Below are 23,024 nucleotides of genomic sequence, written 5' to 3'. Positions count from 1 at the left end.
GTGGGGAGTTTGGTTAAGTGTTCCTGACCCTCCTCCCCTTCAGTGTGATTTTAGAACAATCCGGGATAGCACAGTGCTGACTGTAGCATCTTTTATTAACTCTATGCTGTCCAAGACAGTATTAAAATGTATGATAGTGTTGTTTTCCTATGGACCTTTTTCCAGTTGCCTATAATGTTATATGCTGTGTTTGAAGTTGATAGGGAGTAATTAGGTAAAGTCATGTTGTTTGGGAGGTAAGAAATCCAAGTGGATGTCATTGTTTTGTTATTTTTAAGTAACAGAGATATAGCAACACTCTCTGAATGAATTGCATCTGGACACATCTCTCCTGTTTTCTATGGAGGTCAGCTGTTTGGTTGTTACTCGATAACAGAATGGTAAATAAAGCACAGCTGAGATGGTACTAATTAAATAACACCTGTTCTAAAACCAGTGCTTCACACAGACACTCCAGCCCTGCGCTCAAAAAGTTAACTCTTTCAGGGGACTACGAATTATTATTTCAGACAAAAAAGGAACATTTAATACATTATACATAAGTTGTAATATAATGACGTGATATGATGTTTGCTGTTAAGTCTGAGTGATTCTTATTACAATTACTAACAAAATGTGTTTTGGGGATTTTTTGATATGTCTACCTTCAGAGCTGCTCTTTCATTCCAGCTGCCAGCCACAGACTCATGTAACACAGGCCAAAAAAGGCAACGTGCCAGCGCCATCTAGTGAACACCTACTTACCTGCAATACAAAAGAAAACGACCACTAGATACCGCCAATGCTTATTAAAATAAACACTTTCGCTGAAAGAAAAAAAAAAAAAAATCTAACTACACATAAACAAACCAGACTCACATAAGGGTCAAATTGCATCTTCATTTTTTTTTTTTTCTTTTTGGATTTTTAATTTTTTGGCCAAGAAAATATCAAATTCATTCAAATGTCCACCCCTTTACCCCCTCCCCACCTGCATACACACACAGTAGTCTACCCCCGTTCAGGTCAAATCAGCACACAGACGGACAGACAGACAGAAACAAACAAATAGTGCTGTCTACACAATTGCAAGCCTAAAAAGAGAGAATCACCAACATAAAAATCGATGAGGTTCTGATTCGCACAGCACTGGGCCTGGGCAGTGCTGAAGTGTAATGCAGTCATTTTACTATTATTATCATCTGTGTGAAAATAAATAACTTTAACTTAGAGGACATACAGCTAAAAATGGCCACTACGTAGAGTCTACAAAACAAATGCTGAGAGAGCCAGCATAGAATAATTTATTTCATATTCCATGCTTCTGAGTAAATATATTTGATTTTTTTTTCACGATATCTCATCTGTATTCAAATCCAAAGACGGAACGGTTAATCACACTGTTCCACATTGCGGAGCGCGATCTTATCCTCCAAATTCAGTTGCTTAACTTAGAATGAAATATGAACTATAAAAATAGAAGCTACACCATGGGTATGTGATCACGAGGATGGCTGTAAGTAGCCCCCTTTGGGGGCTTGTGAATAATTCAGCCATCTTCTATAATGGAAAAACAACCGTACCCCATGAATGTTTAATATTCCATTCTAAACGGTTCTGTTGCTCTTCTTCTTTAAGATTTTTAAGCTGACGTCTTGCAAGCACATTATGTTTAGCTGTATGTCTCATAAGGTTCCTGGTTCTTCAGACTTCTCAACTGTTGGCTCCACCTGCTTTGTGCTGTAGTGCAGAAGCTGGAGCCAACTGAGGTGAAAGGTCACAATATCACATGATTTTTCAATACTTCCTCTCTTCTCCCAGCACCAATTATTAAAATAATGTTTGAAAAAAGGTCATTTATTCTGCCTTTTTTTCATTCATTACATACATACATTTTGGGAATGGTGTTTTGGCAAATTTCTTTACACCCACACTGTGGTCCGTATTTAATTGATTAATTCATGAATTAATTATATATTTTTTGTTTTTAAATCAGCAAAGTTTTAATTTCTACAGTAAAGATTCAATGCATTAAAAGGCCTATCATCTTTAACAATCATATACACAGTCCAGTGAGAGGTTCTGATTACCCCTGAAATGGATTCTTTTGACAATTCCAGTAAATCTTACCTCATATGAATCATTACCTACAGTAGGTCTCACATTTTCCTATATGAAAGAAGTACAGAAGCAACACTGTGTTGATTACTGCTGGCCATGACATTTGCAAGCCTCGTCTGAACATTCACTGTTCAATAACTGATCATCAAATCGCCCTGGTCCTCTATATGGAGCCACACGAGGTAGACTACCAGAACCACATACTTTCCTTGTTAAAAGAAAAACCAAACAAAACAGTATTACCATAATGCGTGCGTCTTTTATACAAGAGATCTATGGAGTGTTGGCAATACACAGTAGTTAAGATATACCGGAGTGGTTCTGTTAGCCTCGTTGCCTTCTGCGATCGATATTCAGTTGTGTTTAATAATGTCAATGTTCTCCATTGTTTCTGCTTATTATTTTCCATGCTTAATAACTGTTTCTGAAAAGGCTTGATGGATTTTAAGTGAGCTGGGGAAGCATATAAGCGTCGCACTTTTCACTGAAGCCCTTCTGTAAATCCTTGTGCTCTGAAGGGGTTTTTTTCCAGAAGCAATTTTTGATGGAAGCCTGGCTGTTAATGCCCAGACAAAAGAGAAGGCTAATGATGGCGTAGAACAAGATATTAAACCCGTAAGAATTAAAGGGTCTTTTCTCCAACAAGTGACATTAAAAAAACACCACGAATATAAATAAAATGTAAAGAATTACAAAACAGGCAAGGCAATCTCCCCCACCATCGTTGCATGCTCTAGAATAAAAAAAAAAAAAAAAAAAAAAAAAAACTGTGTTCTAGATATTAGTCAGATATATTTTTTGGCTTTGATATTGTCTCTTTATGATTGGAATCTAGCGTGACTGCCTTCAACAATCACACACACACACACACACACACACACACAGTACCAGCAGACCACAGTCCAGGAGGACAATGGAGTAAGTCTTAATCTGCCCGCTGCATCGTACTGTAAACACAGTAGAACTAAAGCAATACGTCTAATCTTGTGTGTTACGCTGGCATCGCCTGTTGTGTGCTGGGCAGAGCCTCAGTGTGTTTTCCTGTACAAAGGGCAATTCTTGGAGCTAAAAAAGTATAACGACTGAAACCCAGTGGATACAGTTCTAATCTAGTGTCTGTTACTGGCATTGCCCGCTGTACTATGCACAGAGCAATTGGGGTCTAATGTCTTGCACTGGCACTGCCTGCTGTGTGCTGGGCACAGCCTCACTCTACTGTGGCTAGGGCTCGTTTTACACAAAGCAGGACTAAGGAAACCCATTGTCACTCTACTCTTCAGCATCTCTTTGGATTAGAGAAATAAAATGCACCCAGATTTTTTTTTTTTTTAAATATATAATAATTTTAATAATAATAAGAATAATAATAAGGAAGAAAAAATTGAAATACCTAGAAAAAAAAATCCATAACATGGTGGACTTGAATATCGCATCCTCTTACAATTTACAGTCACTCATTCATTAATAGTGGCGGCAAGTAATGTCATTTCAAGTGGCAGTAAGTGTGTAAGTTCATAGGTTATAACATGGTCCTAAAATGTAAGAACTTAATGTTTTGTAATAACGGAATCAACTCAAATTTAAAACAGGTTCTAATTTGATCAATTTCAGTAGGCTCACCATAGACATTGCACTTGAAAACAGTGTTTATAATACAAATGAAAGGGGTAATAGCAAAGGCTTAAAAAACAGTAACACTACTACACAGTAATTGCATGCGTGATTACATGGTAATTACATAGCAAATTCACAAACCTTGTGCTCTAGCAACTGCCAACATATTTCATCTTGTAATGTAACATGTTGTAATTGCAAGTGCACAGCTATGATTGTGATGACTGTGTTATTACAGTGGTGTTCGGGACTCGATGTAAAAGTGATGCCAAGAAACTTTTCGGTCCTCTATTATAGATGAACACATTTCCTACATGCATTGATTTTCACTTTGTCTATGGTAGTCCACTCAATCTGTTTCTGACACAACACTATTTTCATGGTGTGCAGCAGGTATTAGGACCCTCACTCACTTTGCTGCAGGTGGGATCCTAACCCCTGCTGCACAGGAACTGAATCTACAGCTATGGCCAGTTTTGCATCACCCTATAGAATTAACACATTTTGCTTCATAAAGTTGAACGAAACCTATTCAATAATGTTACGTTAACGTATTCAATTACATACCGCTTTGTAGTTTTCCCCCATACACTTGCCGAGAAACATTTCAAAATCTAACATTAAATACTATCATACTACTATTATGGCTTCCGGTAGACACTTGCGTTATCATTTTGTAGTTTCTTTGATTACATGATAAATAAAATATCGAAATTATGTTCATATAGTTATTTTAAATGATATCTCAATCCTAAGATTCAAGGCAATGCAAAACTTTTAGCCAGAGCTGTACAGTGTTGGAAGTGAAAATAAAGAAATGTAAGGCAAGGAAATGGTTTTGCAATGGTCTGTAAAGTAGACTTTGTTTCAAACGCGATTTAACCAGAATATAAGAAGAATCCATCGAACCAATCACATCGTATAAAGACCAGGCAGTGAAACACCCCGCAAACTGAGATCTTTTAAAATATTCAAATTAAAATGTAAAACACCACAACAGTTCCCAAATTCAGTAAAAAGCATTTTGAGATTAATCAAGGTGCTTTCACAATATTTTAGAGAATCATTTTTATTTAGTCAAATTGGAACAATAAATAAAGGTGAATAATTGATTTAAAAACATTAAAAAATACGCACCATATTATATGAAGGAATCGTTGCAAAAAGTATAAATATGTATTTCAAAAGAAAGAGAAAAAAGGTGATGACGGACATCGTTCGTTTTTTTTTTTTTTAAACTGGTACAGAATCACGTTAGACAAGTTTCCTTGCTTGAGGCATTCTTGATTTTCTTGTGAAGTGGGATCCTGCTGTTCAAAAACGTATCTGCTGTTGGATTGTTATCAAACTCACAAAATGAAAAACGTGGACATTTTATTAAGCTCCCTTAAGCTAAATCGGACCTGACTTGTTGACATTTCTGTATATCCTTATCATTACACCATGAAGAAAGTAAGACGATGAAATATTCAATATACAATATCCAATATTCAACATTCAACATTGGTGGCAGCCACTGTGGTACTACGGTATGATTAAAAAGTGTCAATCTGTAAAGGGAAGCGGGGTTAACTCCAGGTGGTGTCGTACCCTTTCCACCCAGGTGGGGGTGCCAAAAACACCCTCCGACCCCTAAACATGAAACTGACCACGCCTCGATAGCCGGCTCGAGGCACCCCAGATTTCAGATCATCCATGACGCCCAGGGCTTTGGCGAAAGCTTTGAAAGTATCCTTGTTGGAATACTGCACTCTAACCGGCCCTGGGACCGTCACTTTGTTTCCGTGCAGTTCCTCCACCCGGACTGCGGGGGCAGTGTACACGCTTTCTGCAAACGTCCGATCGTAGGCCTCCTTCTTGAGGAAAGCCAGGTCGCGCTGAGTGAAAGGCACAAACTGGTCGTTGAGTTTGATGAAGCGGAGGTACTGGTCATAGAACTGGCCCATGCTGACTCCCTTGCGGCCGAACGTCATGGTGCGGGAGATCTCAGGCCTCACGCACGCTCTCTCCCTGCGCTGCCCAGGCTGCCTTATCCAGTCGTCCCAGAAGGAGGCTGGCCACTTGGGCTCCAGCTCCTCCCAGAGGTCCTTGAGCAGCATCCAGCCCAGGCCGGGGAAGAAGTCTGTCCGGTAGAGCAGCTCTGGGGCTTTGGGGTCGATCATCTGCTCCCTGCCATTGTCGTTCCAGGCTGACACACACCAGAGGGTTTTGTCCTCCAGGAGAAGGGGGAAGAGTGAGCGGAAATACTCAAAGAAATCAGGGGCGACCTGGGGGGGAAAGGTGCAAATAAAACATGTTTAATTACAACCAGGGATTTAAACAGCAACATATCTACTTAACAGGAACTTCAAATTGTATGTTTGTATTTTTGTCCCCTTTTCTTTTATGATGTTAGCAATCATTCCGAGTGGTTCTTATTGAAAATAGCCAAATGCTGTTTTTTTTGTTTTTTTTTAATAGATACTTTTACCTATACTCTGTGTTTAGAAGCCGTTCTAGTTCATAGACAAGTTACAAGGGCTAGATCAGGCAAAACACCTGTATAGTAGTAAGAACCAGACCTTTTGTGGACAGCTGCTGTGGATAAAGTTTCCTTTTTGCATTATTGGCTAAAATAACCACATGGATCAGTCTCTTAATATAAAAACACTTTAGCTGACCTAGCCTACATTGCCTAGGTCTTTATCAATTATGAAAATGTAGCCGTTTATTCTTTACACTAGACTTGAATCATTAATTGTAAGAAGAAAATCAATAGAGGCCTCCATGTGTGCAACATTTATACATGCATGGTAATGTGAATAAATATTGAATATGAGATAAATTAGCATACGCTATACTGTTGTTGCATAAACACAAAGGCTCACACCTATATCTGAGAACATTTAGGAAACAATCTAAAAATATCAACTACAAAGTACAGGGCTTCCTAATAATTTCCACTTATGTTAATTCAAGATTATGTAGGTCAATTTTACCAGTACTATACTCTGCTGTCCTAACCGGGATCAGTGAAGCACACCAATGTTTCTGTGGATGCCTTCCTCAGAGTAAGAAAGATACTGTATACTCTCTCTCTTTGTCAGCATGTGCTGCTGAATTGAATCGCCAGTGAGAAAGAGAGAAAGCACCAGAGCAATGTCAGTGAAGCATGTGAGAACGTTGTTGATCTAATGAGTTAAGAATTTAAACCAGACACTGGATTCTGAGCTGGGTCACTTTAGCACATCGCTGACTCTCCAAACCCTGGATTATCCCCGGATGTGCCACCACAAACAGAAAGAAGATTAGCGCAAATGTCCTTAATTAGAGTTTAGCCTGAATGTGACCAGACTTTTACAAGATGGTATTGAACATGCAGGAGACAGACGTTCAGGGTCGTAACTTCAGACAGTAATCATAAATCAGCCGTGTACAGAATATGATTCAGCAGTGAGAAGGCAGCCACTGTAGTACTATGGTATGATTAAAAAGTATCAACACGCTTAACAAGTTCATGTATATATATATATATGAACTTGTTAAGCGTGATGATACTTTTTAATATATATATTCACTTATCATAAACCACAAACACATACACTGTACTCATGTATTACCTCCAGGTCATCCTCCACAATGACAGCCACCTGGTATTTGAAGGTGTGGAAGACCTGATTCAGAGCCCAGCGGTAATGCCGGGAGATCTTGTAATAGCCCTGGAACTTCCTGTGGTCGGCCCGGACCCGGATATCGCTGAGGTCAGGCTGTCGGATGTGCATCACCTGGTCCCCGTACGAGCCGATCACCCTGGCCGTCTCCTCGTGCCCGCAGTCCTGGCTCACGATAACGGGGAAGAGCTCCTTGGAAGGGCGGTAGTACAGCAGCTTATCCAAGCTCCGGCGGACTGTGGGGCGGTCGCAGGCGATCACTAACACAGGAATGACGATATCTTTCACGTCAGGGATTTTCTGCAATACCTCGCTCTCCAGTTCCCTCGCGCCAGCGTCGTCGTCATTGTTTACTTCGACAGGTTGTTTTTCCTTTATCTGATTGTTGTTTTTCTTCTTCTCCCACAGAGCGCGGTGGCTTTGAATCTGCTGCAAGAGCAGTTTCTGTTTCTCCAGCTCCGCCTCTACTTCTTCGGCCAATTGCACCACGTTTCGCGTCAGGTCCCCGCCCCATTCCCTGCCCTCTCCTGGCTCGGCCCCACCCCCGGTCCCAGGGCTGCCAATGGGAGGCCGCCACCACAGGAAGAGGAGGAGCAGGGCGTTCCAGGCGATGAATAGCGTGACTCCGCAGAGAATGAGGCTGGCTCTGCGGACCATTCTCCTCCAATAGAGAGACGCGCGAGAGAGAGATGGGTCAGGGGTCAGAGTCTGTGGGGGTTTAATCCACTGCCATCAATCTGGAAGAGGAAACATTTTTTTTAGTAAGACTAAGAATTTGGTATTTTACCTAAGTTCCAGATAGTGTCATGTTCAACCAAGAGAAACAGATAACACAAAAATATGTATTTATGCTATGCTGAATGGGCCGAAGCCTGAACACACAGCTCTATAGCTTCTCGTAGTTAAAGGGAAAGTCTCACTGTGGCCTGGTAATCTCAATAATTGTACAACAGATCCATTTCCAACTGCAAATAAAACATACAAAATGCCTTTAACTATATGCATGTTCCAACTGCTGTGCTGCAGGTACCCTGCATGTTCAGGTAAGAAATACAATTTGACCACATAGACTTTATTTCATCACTTTATTGCCTGTTGGCTACATAAACCACAGCTTGTGTGACTATACCCCCAAGCCATCCCTGACCACTGTGACTGTAACTGTATCTGTAGCACCACCACAACGAACGTATGACATGACAAAGCAGCTCTGAGATCGAAACCAATTTCTCGAAGATGAATCGTTGGTTTCTGTTTGAAAGCAAGTATTTGCCCTTCGCATATATTTACCAATTCTTTCCACAGTTTGTGTGTTCGGTTTGTGTGCTCAAGCAATTAGGATTCTGACTATCTGTTTCTGCTAGCAGGAAATGAAAAAATTGCCAACATTTGTGATGTCGCTTTTACTATTTCCTCCCCAAACCACGACTAAAGCTGTAGATGCAGTGTTCTACAATTTACACTGCATTTTCAGTTCCCATTTAGAAGCTGTTAGTACAAACTGCACTAATTTGAGAATGTGTTCAGAGGGGGAAAAGTGTTGAACATGACATACGAACAGACAGACAGGCACCTCAACAACACACCCACGGCTAGGAATACCCCTCGAGGGGTGATTATTACATTTTGAGCTGAGAGACAAGCAGGCTGCTCCTGCTACTAATCTAAAACACATGCTTGAAAGAAATACTCTCATACTAGACGCACAGCTAGCTGATCTCTCTAGCCAAGGAACACGCCTGCACTTCATTATCAAAAGTCAGGGACTGCTGTGTGACCCTGCATAGCTCAAACTGACCTTGCATTCAACAACTAGATCAATCCAATTAGCACAGCGCAGGCCTCAGCAGACACTTACTTTAAAACTACAACACCATTCAATGTCCTTTTACTGCAGAGTTCTCTTCTGTTCTAGTTTATCACAAAATTTAGCACAGGGTAGAACAGCAGGGCATACATATAGAATAATAGATGAGCTTCAGTGAGTTACAGAAAAATAATTTCATCGAGGGTTTCTGTGACGTCATAAATTACGAGACCGAACTTATAAACTGTCACAGGAACCCGAGATGGGATTGCTTTCCTCTAACTCACTGAAGAGGCCCATCTATTTTTTTATAATACCCTTGTGATGCAAATATTAAAGACGACGAGGTTAAGCTGTACAGTTCTGTTTTTTTTTTAAATGTAGTGTTTCAGTGCTGTACAGACGTTCTATGTCGTTATCCGTTTCTCCGAGATACGAATGTACCAGCTTTACATTTTTTTTTTAAACGTATTCTCATTTTGTTGATCGTTAGAACATTTCTGTACTGTGGGTGTTGTCGAGTGATTGAAAACGAGACATTCTGTATTTGAATTGAAAGTAATGGTCTCGAGGAGTCGAATGGGTCAAAGTTCAAGTATATTTTCCTCTAGAGGAATGATCACTTTTTGACGTCGCTACTGTGGTATTATGCCTTTTTTTTTTTTTTTTTTAGAATGGCTCAGGACACAAATATAGTTCAGAACACAAGGTAGGAAGTCTATTTTTATTTTTTACACACATTATAAATGCATGGGATAGCTTACCATGTGAAAGAGTAGAATGTAAAACACCAGAAACATTAAAACAAACAAACTAAATTTGACGGATGGTGTGCTAACAAGGGATGAGCCTTGATGGGCCAATTGGACTCTTCTCGTTCCCAAACTTTGGTTCTTAGATTTTCTTACTGCGATATATAAAAGTCAATGGTGCCTGTTTACTACATTAAAGTGAATTGTAGACCTGCTGATTAAACGCGTTTGGATAAATCCAGGCTGTAAATGTTTGATGAATACTGGGTTTCCTACCAAAGTTTTATCAGTAGCTACTCACCATAGGAATAACATATTTATTACAGAGCATGTTTTTTCCACCCAGGCCACTGGATTGGTCTCAGAGAACTGTGCAGCGACCCTTGGACAAATTCAGGTCAGAGTGTGCAAAACTGTTCTGTAATTTTTATTTCAAGTTGGATCTGGGAACTAGCACAAATCTTACCTGAACCCAATGTAAAAGTGATGCTAAAAGAAACTTTTAAAACAGGTTTGAAATCTTGAAGACACTAAAAAAAAATTTGACAAAATGCTTGTCATTCAATTTATTAGCAGGGCCTTTAATAGCTGAACTTCTCTACTGGATCTAATAATAAATCATTGTCAGAGCAAACACCCTACCAGAGAATACCAGTAAGAATCTCCTAATCTGCAATGTAAGCCCATTCATGTTGGACATTCCCTAATTTGGTGGCTAGCGATTATTATCTCGACCTAATAAAAACACCCAAGGTATTGCAAAGTTTCTACAATTTTAATATATTTAGTTATTTCCCCACAAATGCCTTTACAAAAGCTATCTGCTCCTCCCATTTACACGTGTCTGGTAAATGTGCTTTCAATACTTAGTTATGTAACCTAATCTCTTAACCCCATACTGCCTGAAAAAGAAGCTGGAGTGTGACTAGCATACTGTACTTACAAAAAAAAAAAACGATTTTATAAACTTTTAAAGTCACAAAAGTATGACCTAAACGAGTGAAGGTGTCAATTGAGGTTTTCACAAGTAGGTCACAAGTGTAGACAAGCAATAACCCCCACACATAGACACTCAGCCACATACACACACACACACAGAGCCACAGAACCACACACAGAGTTAACTAAATTAAATTGGCTGCTTCCTATGTGGCCAAACTACAGTGAAACACATAGCCCATCTGAAGAAATACTTAAAATACTGTACACAGAACTCATAAATCAAAAGCTTGCTCTCTCGCTCTGTCTCTCAAGCACACAGAAAAAAAGTGGCCAGTTCAGTATCTTACACAAACCAGTGGGAAAAACAATTCTATATGATGTCACTTGTTTCTCAGAAATCCCCTTTGTCAATCTGAACACATTGCAAGAACACAGAATAAAACACACCATAGCTTTACTCTCTATGAGAAAGAATGACATTGTGTCTCAGGGTCTGTTTAAAGCCCCTTGTTTCCCTTGAAATACTTCCCAGTACTTAACATTTCATTGCAAACAAAAAGAAAAACTGCTTTCATGTTTAAAATGCAACTGAAAATAAAAAAAAATATTCAGAAAAGTAAGATATAGCCTACTTTTGTTCACATTAATTCACAAAATAAAAATTTTGCATGGCTAGCAAGCGAAAATTGGTCATCTTAATTTTAAAAAACCCATATGTAACAGTGTATAGACAGTAACCCTATAGTAAAGAAAGAAAGGAATGGAGAAAAGAAAGAGAACAAAAGATAAAGAATGTTAAGGAATCTGATAAAACAGCCTAACCTAAAGAAAGAACAATACAATCTCAGCTATCTAATACAACAAGTGGAGTACAGTACCTGTAATTATGCAGGGAAATCTTTCGTGACAGCTTGTCTTTCCTCTGTGTCGATTTGTGTAGATCTAGGAAATGTGAAACTGACCCTAACCTCATACATACACCCTCCGTCCCTCCCTCCCAGATCCTAACCACTCATAGCTTCATCCTGTAACTCGAGACAGCTGGGAAAGCACTCTGACTGCTCTTAAGTTCACTAGCTTGCTGGTGGACTGAGAAGCTCTCCTGTTTAACTAACACTCTCAAATACAGAGACTCTCCCACTCTTCTCCTCTCACTCTTTCTTCCTACTTCAACATCTCTTTTCTTTACTCCTCTTTCACCCCCTCTCCTCCTGTTTCAATTCAATTCTCCAACAAGAAACTTAAAAAAACTGGCATAACAAGTTTCGCAACTATTGGCAAATTCAGTACATGAAATAAAACAATGATTCACTCGCTTATCATTTCTCTCTCCCCCTTCCTCTCCGCCCCTTGACTCTCCTCAAGTTGAAATTTTACAAAGGCACAAACAGGACTGTTCAAACACAAAACGAGAACACCGTGAAAAACACAGCAAGTACAAAGGATCATGTCCTCTCTGTCTCTTACACTCTAGGAAACGTGTCGCTACACCGAGTCTGGAAACTTCATTGCGGAAATGAGTTCAAAGGTTTTGCATTGGGGGAGTGCCTGCAACTGACAATTAACTGCTCGCCTGCCATCTGGTTTTGCTCACCTTTGCAAACACACTGTAAAGAAAAAAACAGTAAAAAAAAAACCTGCTGTAGACAGATCAGTAGTATTTTTTTTTTTTAAAACCAGCTGGTTCCTCAGCCCCCCCCCCCCATCAGCTATATTAAAAGAAACTCTAAAAAACTGAACATTTTTTAAATCTTGAAGATAATCAAACAGACTAGCATGTGTCCTTGAATTTTAAAAGTTTATTTTATTAAATAATTAAACAACAATCATGAAATAACTTTTTCATATTTGGTGAATCTTGTTTTTATCGGATCTCATTTAAGAATCTATGACCCCGTTTACACTACTGTGCGCCTCAGGGTTTAAGGCGCCTTTGCGCATTCACATATGTGACTGAAATTTCTGAACAGCTCTGGATACTGACTGAAGTAAACTGAAGCCTCATTCAACACTGAACTTGAATACCGGAAGCAGTTTTATTAGACAGGTATGTTTATGTAAATTTAAAAGCAAAGTTGCCTGTGTTAATGTTTATATATTGTATTGATTTGGTTATTAGCAAACATACAAACAAAAAAAAGCCTTGCATGTTTTTTTGCCCCTCCCCAAATGTAAAACAAAAAAATCTCCAACATCATAGAAAATCTGCGTTTTTTTCCGTGTTATCACAGAAAATCTAATTGGTCATGTCATACTAAGTCTGCTTTGTGTTCATACATATGCAAAGCCCGGCCCTGGTCCCAGATTGCAGGCCCTGGGCCAAATCGCAACGGCAGCCTAAATCTAAGCCAGCCCTGGGCTGCCTTTTCTTTTTTGGAGCGTTCACATATGAGAAAAGGTGGCCCTGGGCCGCCTTAAATTGAAAGCGTGAATGGGGTCTACCTTGCTTTCTTTCAAATCCAATGACAGCACGACAGAATTTGAGGAATCAGGCCCCTGTTAAATGCAGTCCCTCCCCTAGAACAGCAGGAACTTCCCACTAGTGAACTACAGACTGGTTTGAGACTTAGTCACGCTGTGTGATCATTGCAGAACAGATTCAGCAGGGGCCCGATTACTCAAATACCCATCTCCTTGTCATTTCAATAATATAGAACAACTGGGGATGTGTAAAACCCAGGACCGGGTGCAGGACTAGTGTGCGTTTCTAAACCTTTCATTACACTCGCTTACTAAATATCCATATATAGACAATCTCAAAAATAGACAAAAAAGATTAATATGCAAGACAGCCACCTAATTTGTGGATTTTTCTTTTTTTTTTTTAAATCAGGACAAGCAAAACTTCCTCAGATTGTGAATCTGTCAAACGCTTCCCCTTACTTAACTTCAGCTCTTAGTGCACTGTTTGGTTTGTGCTTGCAGTTACTCAGAACTTTTCAGTTGAAGCCGACAGTATTTGCTCAAAGCGAGACCGAGTAGAAAAGACAAGCTGACGTGGCTTCTGAGGTTTGTGGTTCAACTGAAAATATAAAAAACAGTCACAGTCTTTATGTCATCCACAGCTGTAGCCAAAAGTTTTCATCCATCCACCTTGCCAGAACTGTGCGCAAACGGTTTGAGGAGCATGGCAGAGACTTTTTCCACCACAATCCCATTAGCATGTCTGGGATGAAGTTAAAGGATGGATTTGATCCGCCTACCCTTCTGCACCAATTGTGTGAAATATTAACTGAAAGGACAAACACCTTCCAAACACCATATTGAGGATCCCTTTATCCCTTTAAGCAATCTCCAGACTCTTCCATACAGTAAAATGCTGTATAGACAGTCTTGTACTCAAACACATGTTGCAGTAAATTAGAACCAAGTGACGGAAGGCGTCCTATGATGGCTTTTCTGAGAAGTTCCAAAACATTCCTCCCGATATGTTAAATGTGTTTCACACTAAACGCTTAAAACGGAAACAAACACCCCTTTGTGAACCAAGACAGGCAACTCAGTGTAAATGAGATTTAAAAAAGACAGGCAACTCAGTGTAAATGAGATTTAAACCACGTCTGTGAGTCTCGCCCTGCACTCCAGGTAGCAGTGCTTTCACTAGGGAATCACCGGGGACCTCTCTGTAGTCCAGCGACCCCTTGGTTTTGTTCCCTGGTGAATGTAGCAGCTTTGGAAAGTGTCCGAGGACAGTGATTTTCCAAGCACCCTGAACGACAGTCATGGAAATTCTATCAACCTGCTCCGATTCACGACAAGATGCAGAAATAGCAACACGAACTCGCAGGCAAGGTCGGATTTTTATTTTGGAAACTGCTAAACTGGCTCGGCAAACCGGAAACCAGGTGAAAGAAGCTTTAAATAAGGCAGACAAGCTTCTGCTCTCCTTGAAGCTGTAGAAGGAACTACTTGTTGTAGTCAAACCACAAAAATAGTTATTGAATGATGTAGGTCTAAGTGATTTCTAGTTAGTAATACAAACACATATGCTCCCCTATCCTATTTTACTGTTACTTTATGATATTCGAAATCAATCCAAGTGTTTCTTACTGCAATACTTAGTTCTGAGCTCTATTTCCTGTAACAAAAGATGTCAGAGACGTCGTATTCAGTGGCCAAGAGTTGCTTCGCACAGTGAAGAACTTATCTGAAGCAGCAGAGAGGAGCAGCAACTGGAGACAGAAAGATTCTGGTTGGGGATCTCAAGCACAATAGAAAGAAAGAAATGTTGATGTACGGGTAAGTAAGCTGGGTTGAGTTGAATGGGGGACAGAGGGGGGTGATGCCGGGACGCCAGAATCACCATCGAGCCCTCTTGAGGTGTCGTGGGCTAGTCGACGAAACACAGAGGACGGAAGGTGCCCACTTGAAGACCCCAGAGATGTAACCTAATTAGCTCAATCCAGACGGTTGTCATGCTGATGCGCTGGAGAAACCGCACTGTGGTTGATCCCCGGAGCCAGCAACACAGTCGTTGTGTGTGCTGATGTGCCAGGGAGGCAATAAGCTGATCCCTGAAGCCAGCATTACACTCCAGCCATCAACACCAGGCAGAAGGATATCTACATCATCATATGGAAGGAAACGCAAATGGATGGAGATGCAGATGGATCACATTAGTTTACTGTAAAGCTACGTCTTAGTTGGTGCTTATCTTGACGAGGGCCGAGTTCAAATCAGCATGAAGTTTTAACATCTACTCTCATGTTTATAATCATAATGTAGGGCAGCAGTGTGGAGTAGTGGTTAGGGCTCTGGACTCTTGACCGGAGGGTTGTGGGTTCAATCCCCAGTGGGGGACACTGCTGTTGTACCCTTGAGCAAGGTACTTTACCTAGATTGCTCCACTAAAAACCCAACTGTATAAATGGGTAATTGTATGTAAAAATAATGTGATATCTGTATAATGTGAAATAATGTGATATCTTGTAACAATTGTAAGTCGCCCTGGATAAGGGCGTCTGCTAAGAAATAAATAATAATAATAATAATAATAATAATGTAATGGAAATCTGTAACAAAATAAATTATGTTAATGGGGAAAGGCAACTACATTTTTCTTCCCCTATGAAAACTGTAGTGTAAACGCCAAGTCAAAAAAGAGAATGTTTTCCAAATACACAAGTATTTGGTTTGAATAAACAAGCATTATTTTACATGCCAGCTTTACATAGTAAAACTAGAAACTTGCATATATTACTGCAAGTCTTTTTTTTCAGTATTTAAACAAAGTTACACATAATGTACCACTACTGAGCACAGTTTAAAGGCATGGATGCCAGTACTTTGTGCAGTTGGCAGATTGCTCTTTGCTCGCTCAGTATCGGCACTGCAAATAACACTTGACCTTTCCACTCGGCTGTGTCCTGTTAGCCAAACAAACTCACATGCAAGTGGATATTTATTGAACGAGGCTTCACTCTGCTATGAAAGGCATTACTGAAACCCGAAATCCTGTAGCACCACCTTCCCTGTACATGATTTACTTACCATGAGATATGAAAAACATGACAGTATGAACTGAGCTCCGTCATGGCAATGGAATCTCCTTGATTCTAGTTAACTAGCTGCACTGTGTACAGCCACTGAGCCACAGTCAGATCACTCAAAATAAATCTACAATGCAATATGCTTAACTATCAGTTTAAAAAAATATTAACTATAATTTAAACAAAAAGATCTTACAACCATTAGTCTGCAAATGATTAAAAAAACAGGTGAAAAAACTGCAATTTTGGCAGGTATAAATCCTGATTACTAGAGTATGAATGTATCCGGGATTTATTACGTCACATTTAACCCTAATTTTAAAATCCTATATTCAGGGCCCCTATGTGTAAAATGACGTCCTATTCTTGGAATATTGCCTGCTCCGATCTCAAACAAGATAAACTAAGCAGCAGCACGGTCAAGCCTGGTCAGTAGTTCTTCTGGGATTGTCAATTGGTCAGATCTCAGAAAGATAAACTGAGCTACGTATCAGGGCCAGGCCTTGACAAAAGGTCTTCTTTCTTGGATTGTGATCTGATCAGATCATAGAAACGAGATAAACAAGGCGGCAGATCAGGGTAAAGCCTGGTGTCTATATGTTTCCATCTGCAAACAGGAGCCTTTAAGCTATTGTCACACGTGAAACAGTGAAATGTCAGTGTTGGGTGTAATTATTGATGCACAGGTTACAACGCTGCACACTGTGAACTACTTCCTCATTCAACTTGTGCAAGGAGTGTGATGAACTATACGGAGCATGCTTCAAATGCCTCTCACAACAAGCACGTCAGTACACCTCCTGCCATGCCTATACATTCAAAATGACAGCCATCAGCATGACTGATGACATAGCAACCACATGCAAAGAACAAGAATGACCAAGTTTCATAACAATTTGAGAAGTAATTTACAGATGGACAGATGTATCTCCAGAATCTGATCCTCTCAATAGCTTCTGCTAAATAATGTGAATACCAAGTTTCATGACAACTGGTTAGCGGTTCCCCAGATATATGGAGAAATCTATGAAGCATGACAAGCGTAGATACGACTGCCTCCACTCCAGCCCTGCCTAGAGGACTTCATCCCCAGCAGGGTGTAATCAGACAGCCCAATCTGTAACCCAAGCCCAATGCATATCAGATCCACACAGATGTTTCCTGTTAAATACTATCAGTTGAACATAAATACCTAAATATAGGCCTTTTTTAGTTTCTGTTTTGCTAAGTTTTGCCATGCCTGTTGTATTCTACTTGTAAGGCTTACTGAGTGATATAGGCCTATGTGTTGTAGCTAGAAGCTTTCATGAGAGGAGGAGGCTGGTAGTATTTAACTAAACTGGTCAATAAGGTCTGCTTGCTTGCTTTCTGACATGAGTGTACAGAAAGCTAGTCAAACCCTGTTCACTTCAGAAAGGAACCGAGCAAAAATGGTAACAATAAGTGAAGCTTATTTATCAAGAGTTCCCCTATAACCTGGCAAAAGTATAAGCGCCGATTCGACAAATATGCTTGCGTTGGAAATTGAAAGTGCAAGATACTGCATTGATTAAAATTTAAATGGTGTTGATGGCAGTTACACATTGCAGCGTTCTTTATGCCAAATGCTACTTTATGTCAAATGTCAATGCTTTAGAGCAAAGTGAGCTTGTCCCTACTGAATCCCATTACTTTCTGACCAGGACATTTCAATGTGATGATAATAAGTAGAGGGGGACAATACCAGGGGTGATAGTAAGTGGGGTTGACTGGAATTTAGTAAACAGTCATCAAAGAATTATAGTTTAGTGTAACTTTAAAGTGCATGTTGGTTCAAATGTCACCTTTTTTACTTTATGATGTTTGCATTCAGAGTAGATCTTACTGCAACAGCTCAAATATTCTGTTTGTTCTATCTAAGTCTGTGTTGAAGTGCTTGGACTAGGATTTCAGGAGCTGCTCTTCAATTCTAGTTGCCTGACACAGACATATGTAACATATTCTGAAAGCATCTCTGATGAGTGCAAGTGCCAGCACCATCTAGAGCAGGGATTCCCAACCCTGATCCTGGGGACCCCCACTTGTCTTCTGGTTTTCAATCCAACTGAGCTCAATTACTTTAATCCTTAATTGAACTAATAATTTAGACCTGCTAAAAAGTTACTTTTTAAGAGTAAAAAGGTCTAATTAGCAAATTGATTTGTTACATTAAGGGTTAAGTAATTTGAGAGCTCAGTTAGAATGAAAAACAGGACACATGGGGTCCCCAGGTTGGGAAGCCCTGCTCTAGAGAATTCAATTGTGTACTGCCAGAGATACAAAAGGTAACAAAGCAGGGGCTCTATAAAGACAAGCTGGCTGATCTACACCAGGTTACACCTATCTATGGCAGGCAACTAGAACAGAAGAGTATGATGAAAAAACCCTATCAAAAAAAAAAAAAAACACTGAAATTCAGTGACTACAATAAGTTCCACTCAGAATTGAATACAGAACATCATAAAAAAGCGAGACAGTCATATGTATTGAGCGATTTGCTAACATAACAGCAGGCCACTGTGGTTCTAAAGAAAGGTTAATAAACGGAATGAGAAATGAATTCATTAAATGCAGCCTTGTATCAAATGTATTATGCCTGTATTTAATGTATTATGCATTGTTCCTCACGATCTTGTAAAGTGCTTTGTGATGGTGGTCCACTATGAAAGGCGCTATATAAAATAAACATTGACTGATTGATTGATTGATGTATGCCTTCCAAAAACTCAGATGTTATTTCCTTGTCAGACTGCTGCCCGTGTAAGTTGCGTTGACCAGTTACATACTGGTGGCTGCTGCTCCTGTAATTTACTTTAACATACTGGCACAACTTGTTGAAGATGTTTTAATGAAAGGGTATTTCATGTCTGGTTATCGGGTACAGATCTCTAATGATGACTAACGACGTGGTCCTACTGAAGGGTCCTCTAATTTGACAGCTAGTGTTTAGCTTACATTAGTATCTAAATTACAAACATAATAAAAACGGTCACAGCACGCCTTGTGTCCCTAGCAATCTGGTCTTTAAGACTTCTGAGTCGAACTTCATTATCTGTCAATGCTACAAAAAGCTTATTTGTACAAGTGTTATATTAAAGCAAGTCTACTATAAAGCTACATAAGTAAGTTTAAGTATTTTAATTTGCATTGGAAATACGCTAATTTTTTTTTTTTTTAAACACTACACTACACTACAACTACACAATTTAAAAGAAAAGGCGTTATTAAGTGTAGTACTATGCAAACGTGTTTTGAATAGGGTTCATCTTCACCAGAATATATTCCTGCTCTGTATTAATATATAGACCAGTACGGTTATATTTTGCATACAGTACTTCGTTATTATTATTATAATAATATTTTTTTCCAACACAAAATGTAAGTGAGCTTCACATTTTAAACACTTCGACAACCTATAAATTAATATAACAACACTGTCTTCATACAGTTTTATTTATTTATTTATTTATTTCGATTAGCAGAGCACCAGGTTGTTGTAAACAAAGTTATTAGACTATGTATTCCATTGCAACCATGTAAAACTGCAGCTACTAACGGTCATTACAAACCGGTAATTAAACATACAAAAACAGTTTATTTTCCAACCTGTAAAGACGCCTCTCCCAGTGTCTAAAGGAATCGTGGAGTGAATTTTTTTCCCCTCTTCCTTGAATGTTTTTCTGCTATCTTATCTTTTCCTCGTTCCAAACTCCATAGTTTAGTCTTTGTATTACTGCTGTCTGTTTTTGTCCATGGTTAGCTCATAAAAGGCCAGTTTTAGGGCTACTTTCGCCCATTTTTTGCGGGTTTTTTTTTCCTCTGAAAAGATTAAGGCGCCTGTTTGGGGTTTTTTTTCGCTCCAGACAGCTTGGATGGAACCTGAACCGACACAACTCCCGGATTTCCTCTTCCGGAAGTCCCGCCCTTTTGCATGACAACCACAAGGCGGCGCTTCCTGGGTGATTCAAAGCTCCATAGCAACCGCTCTCGACGTTTTACCTAGATCAGATTAAAGGGAGGGCATGGTGGGTGCATATTTTGGTTAATATTGATATTTTGTTAATACCCTAACCCTTCTATTCGAGAGAGTCGATGCATAACCGAAGTAATCACCCTTTCTAAAGGGGGGGCGAAAGAAACAACTGTTTAAGTTGGAAGACCCACCCCTTTTCCTGGCAGTGTTTCTCTCGCCCTCCCTAATACAATTAAAAAAAAACATCATAAGAATATAGGGAATATGCATCTTTAAATAACATACCATTACATACATCTGTCAGGAGGATTTTAAGATGGGTTTGGACTCATAGCAACAGCTGCTGAGATGTCTCTGTTCATGGGTCTGGTATAAACATGTTGATTAATTTACTTAAAAGCATACCTCTGTTTAAGTATGGTTGCCAAGTTTCAGGAAAATACCAGCTCGTCAAACATGCAGGCGTGTGCCCTGAAATTTAAGTTAGCAGTGCCACCTAGTGGACTTCCCCCCTTTTTTAATGAAATGAAAGAGACAGCAAAAAAAGGAGTCACTTTTAGAAAACTATTCGTTATTTTGTTAACATACTGGAGAACATTTATCAACATATTAGGGGAAATCACACAAATACATTATTTTGAACATTTAGTTTGTCATTTCTTGAAAATGTAATACACATATTATCACATTATTACTTTCACATTTTCTAACAATAGTTGCCAAGGTGTCTTTCATTTAAAATAATAATAATAATAATAATAATAATAATAATAATAATAATAATAATAATAAACTTTATTTTGTATAGCTCTCTTAAAAGCAATCATCTCAGAGTGCTTCACAATTAATAGTACAGCAATAAATAAACAGATTATACATAAAAAAAGCATAAGGAAATAAAATCATAAAAATCATAAAAAACACCTTTCTAAAAAAGTAAGTCTTTAAATTAGCTTTAAAAACACTCAGAGAAGCGGAGTCCCTGATCTCTAGTGGAATAGAGTTCCATAATTTGGGGGCATAGCAACAGAAGGCCCTGTCGCCCATAGAGCGCAGGTGAGCAGGCGGGACACACAGCAGTCTGAGATCAGCAGAGCGGAGGTTGCGAGTAGGAGTGTAAAAAGATAAAAGACCTGACAGATAAGTCGGAGCTAGCCCATGAAGAGCCTTGTATGTCAGCATTCAAAAATCAATTCTAAACCTGATAGGCATGCCAGTGCAAGGCCTCCAAGACAGGAGTACAATTTGAATTTTAGTGAGGATGCTGTTAGACACCCCAGCGAGCAGGCTGTTACAGTAATCAATCCTGGAGAAAACAAAAGCATGAACCAGTTTTTCAGCTGCAGGTAGAGAAAGCATGGGACACAGTCTGGCAATATTTCTCAGGTGAAAAAAAGAAACCTTGACAGTATTCAGCACATGCGATTCAAACGTTAACCCAGGATCGAAAATCACACTCAAATTTTTCATCTTAGATCTGAACTCAAGCATGGTTTCATCAACAGATTTAAAGCATTGGTTTTACCTAGCTGGCGGGGAGTACCTAACAGCATTACCTCAGTCTTGTCACAATTAAGGTGTAAAAAAATTTGCGACATCCAATTTTTAATATCAGAGATACAGGCAGTTAGAGCAGAGGCAAAACATATATTTAATCCGTGCCATCAGATATTTTCATTAGCATTACATTTGGCAAGGCAATCTGGCCTTGGTCCTATGGGAAAATCTAAGTTTTATGTCCAATGCTTTTTAAAGTAGCTATAGACCAACATCAAATGATTACTTTGATAAGCACGGCATTGTGTCACTTATGACATCAATATTTAGAGTTTCCACAAGGCAGCTATGGGCCCAAACAGGCCTTTATCTGACACCTTGCTGTAGGTTTGTGTCAATAACACCAATGGCGGGGGCTACATAACTGAGACTACTCCAGCTCACTTAATGTATTAACTGAGAAACTACATTTTAAATCCAGGGCACAGAGGTGAACCATATATCACCTACATCATCCACCTAATAAAAGGTTAATAACATGAAGCTAATTGTATTGAGTGTTTATTATTCTTGAACGTATTTCAGTATATGTAGGTTATATCTGTTTATAGCATCAGTGTTTACCAGAGTATTGATTTGTATCTGCGTAATTGTTAAACCTAGAAACCCATGTTAATTCTGAAGGCAAGTTATTGTTGCGTTGGTTTGTACTTTTAGGGTCGCCGCTGTCAGACAACCTAAGCAAACGGACGGCACCCGCTCCACCGCGGACGTTATCCTGCCATAGCCGGCGAGCAGATTCCCGAAGAAGAATGGCCGACAGAACCAAGCAAAATACTGAGTGGTAAAGCCGCTCCAGCGCTTCACAAATCGGGTAGAGTACGCGACACAGTCCCGTAACCGAGTGGAGGGCATGGTGCCCTGCTTTGCAGACGTGGCAGACCATTTGGTACACGGCTCTCTGCAGCTCCGGTAGAATTCGATCCTGGGGTCCGTCTTGCAGATAAACAACCACCCCAATTAGGTGGTATATCAATTTGAGAAGCTGGAAGAGAATGCCGATCAAGTGGGCTGCCGCTTTGCAGAGCTGAAAGACAGCCTCGCCCAGCTGAATTGCCGCCCTGTGGAGGTGGGTACCAGCTGTCAGAATCTGATTCAGGGCACTGAAGAAATGGGCTCCCG

At 39.7% G+C, this 23,024-nt stretch overlaps 1 protein-coding gene across 2 annotated transcripts; it reads right to left on the bottom strand.

Annotated features, from left to right (window-relative positions):
• Window positions 1-1,820: 1,820 nt before the first annotated feature.
• Window positions 1,821-20,341, bottom strand: LOC131696469 (alpha-1,3-mannosyl-glycoprotein 2-beta-N-acetylglucosaminyltransferase-like). 2 transcript variants are annotated; one of them, XM_059009270.1, is made up of 3 exons: window positions 19,979-20,341; window positions 7,314-8,101; window positions 1,821-5,981 (listed from the first exon to the last, which is right to left on the bottom strand). In XM_059009270.1, exons 2-3 carry the CDS (start codon window positions 8,019-8,021, stop codon window positions 5,283-5,285), a joined length of 1,407 nt encoding a protein of 468 aa, XP_058865253.1. In that variant the 5' UTR covers window positions 8,022-8,101; window positions 19,979-20,341; the 3' UTR covers window positions 1,821-5,282. The 2 variants fall into 2 exon arrangements, with proteins under 2 accessions (XP_058865253.1, XP_058865254.1); XM_059009271.1 differs by lacking the exon at window positions 19,979-20,341 and adding an exon at window positions 11,744-12,339.
• Window positions 20,342-23,024: the final 2,683 nt, after the last annotated feature.

This window comes from Acipenser ruthenus, chromosome 38 (genome assembly GCF_902713425.1).
Source record: "Acipenser ruthenus chromosome 38, fAciRut3.2 maternal haplotype, whole genome shotgun sequence".
NCBI lineage: Eukaryota > Metazoa > Chordata > Actinopteri > Acipenseriformes > Acipenseridae > Acipenser > Acipenser ruthenus.
The sequence above is the reverse complement of the archived record's forward strand: the minus strand, read 5'-3'. Positions and strand labels throughout refer to the sequence as shown.

Excerpts from the sequence above, each read along its gene's own strand:
- LOC131696469 (XM_059009270.1), bottom strand. The coding sequence starts at position 8,021 with ATGGTCCGCAGAGCCAGCCTCATTCTCTGCGGAGTCACGCTATTCATC. Across the intron at positions 5,982-7,313 it reads TTGTGGAGGATGACCTGGAG|GTCGCCCCTGATTTCTTTGA; the intron begins GTAATACATGAG and ends TTTCCCCCCCAG.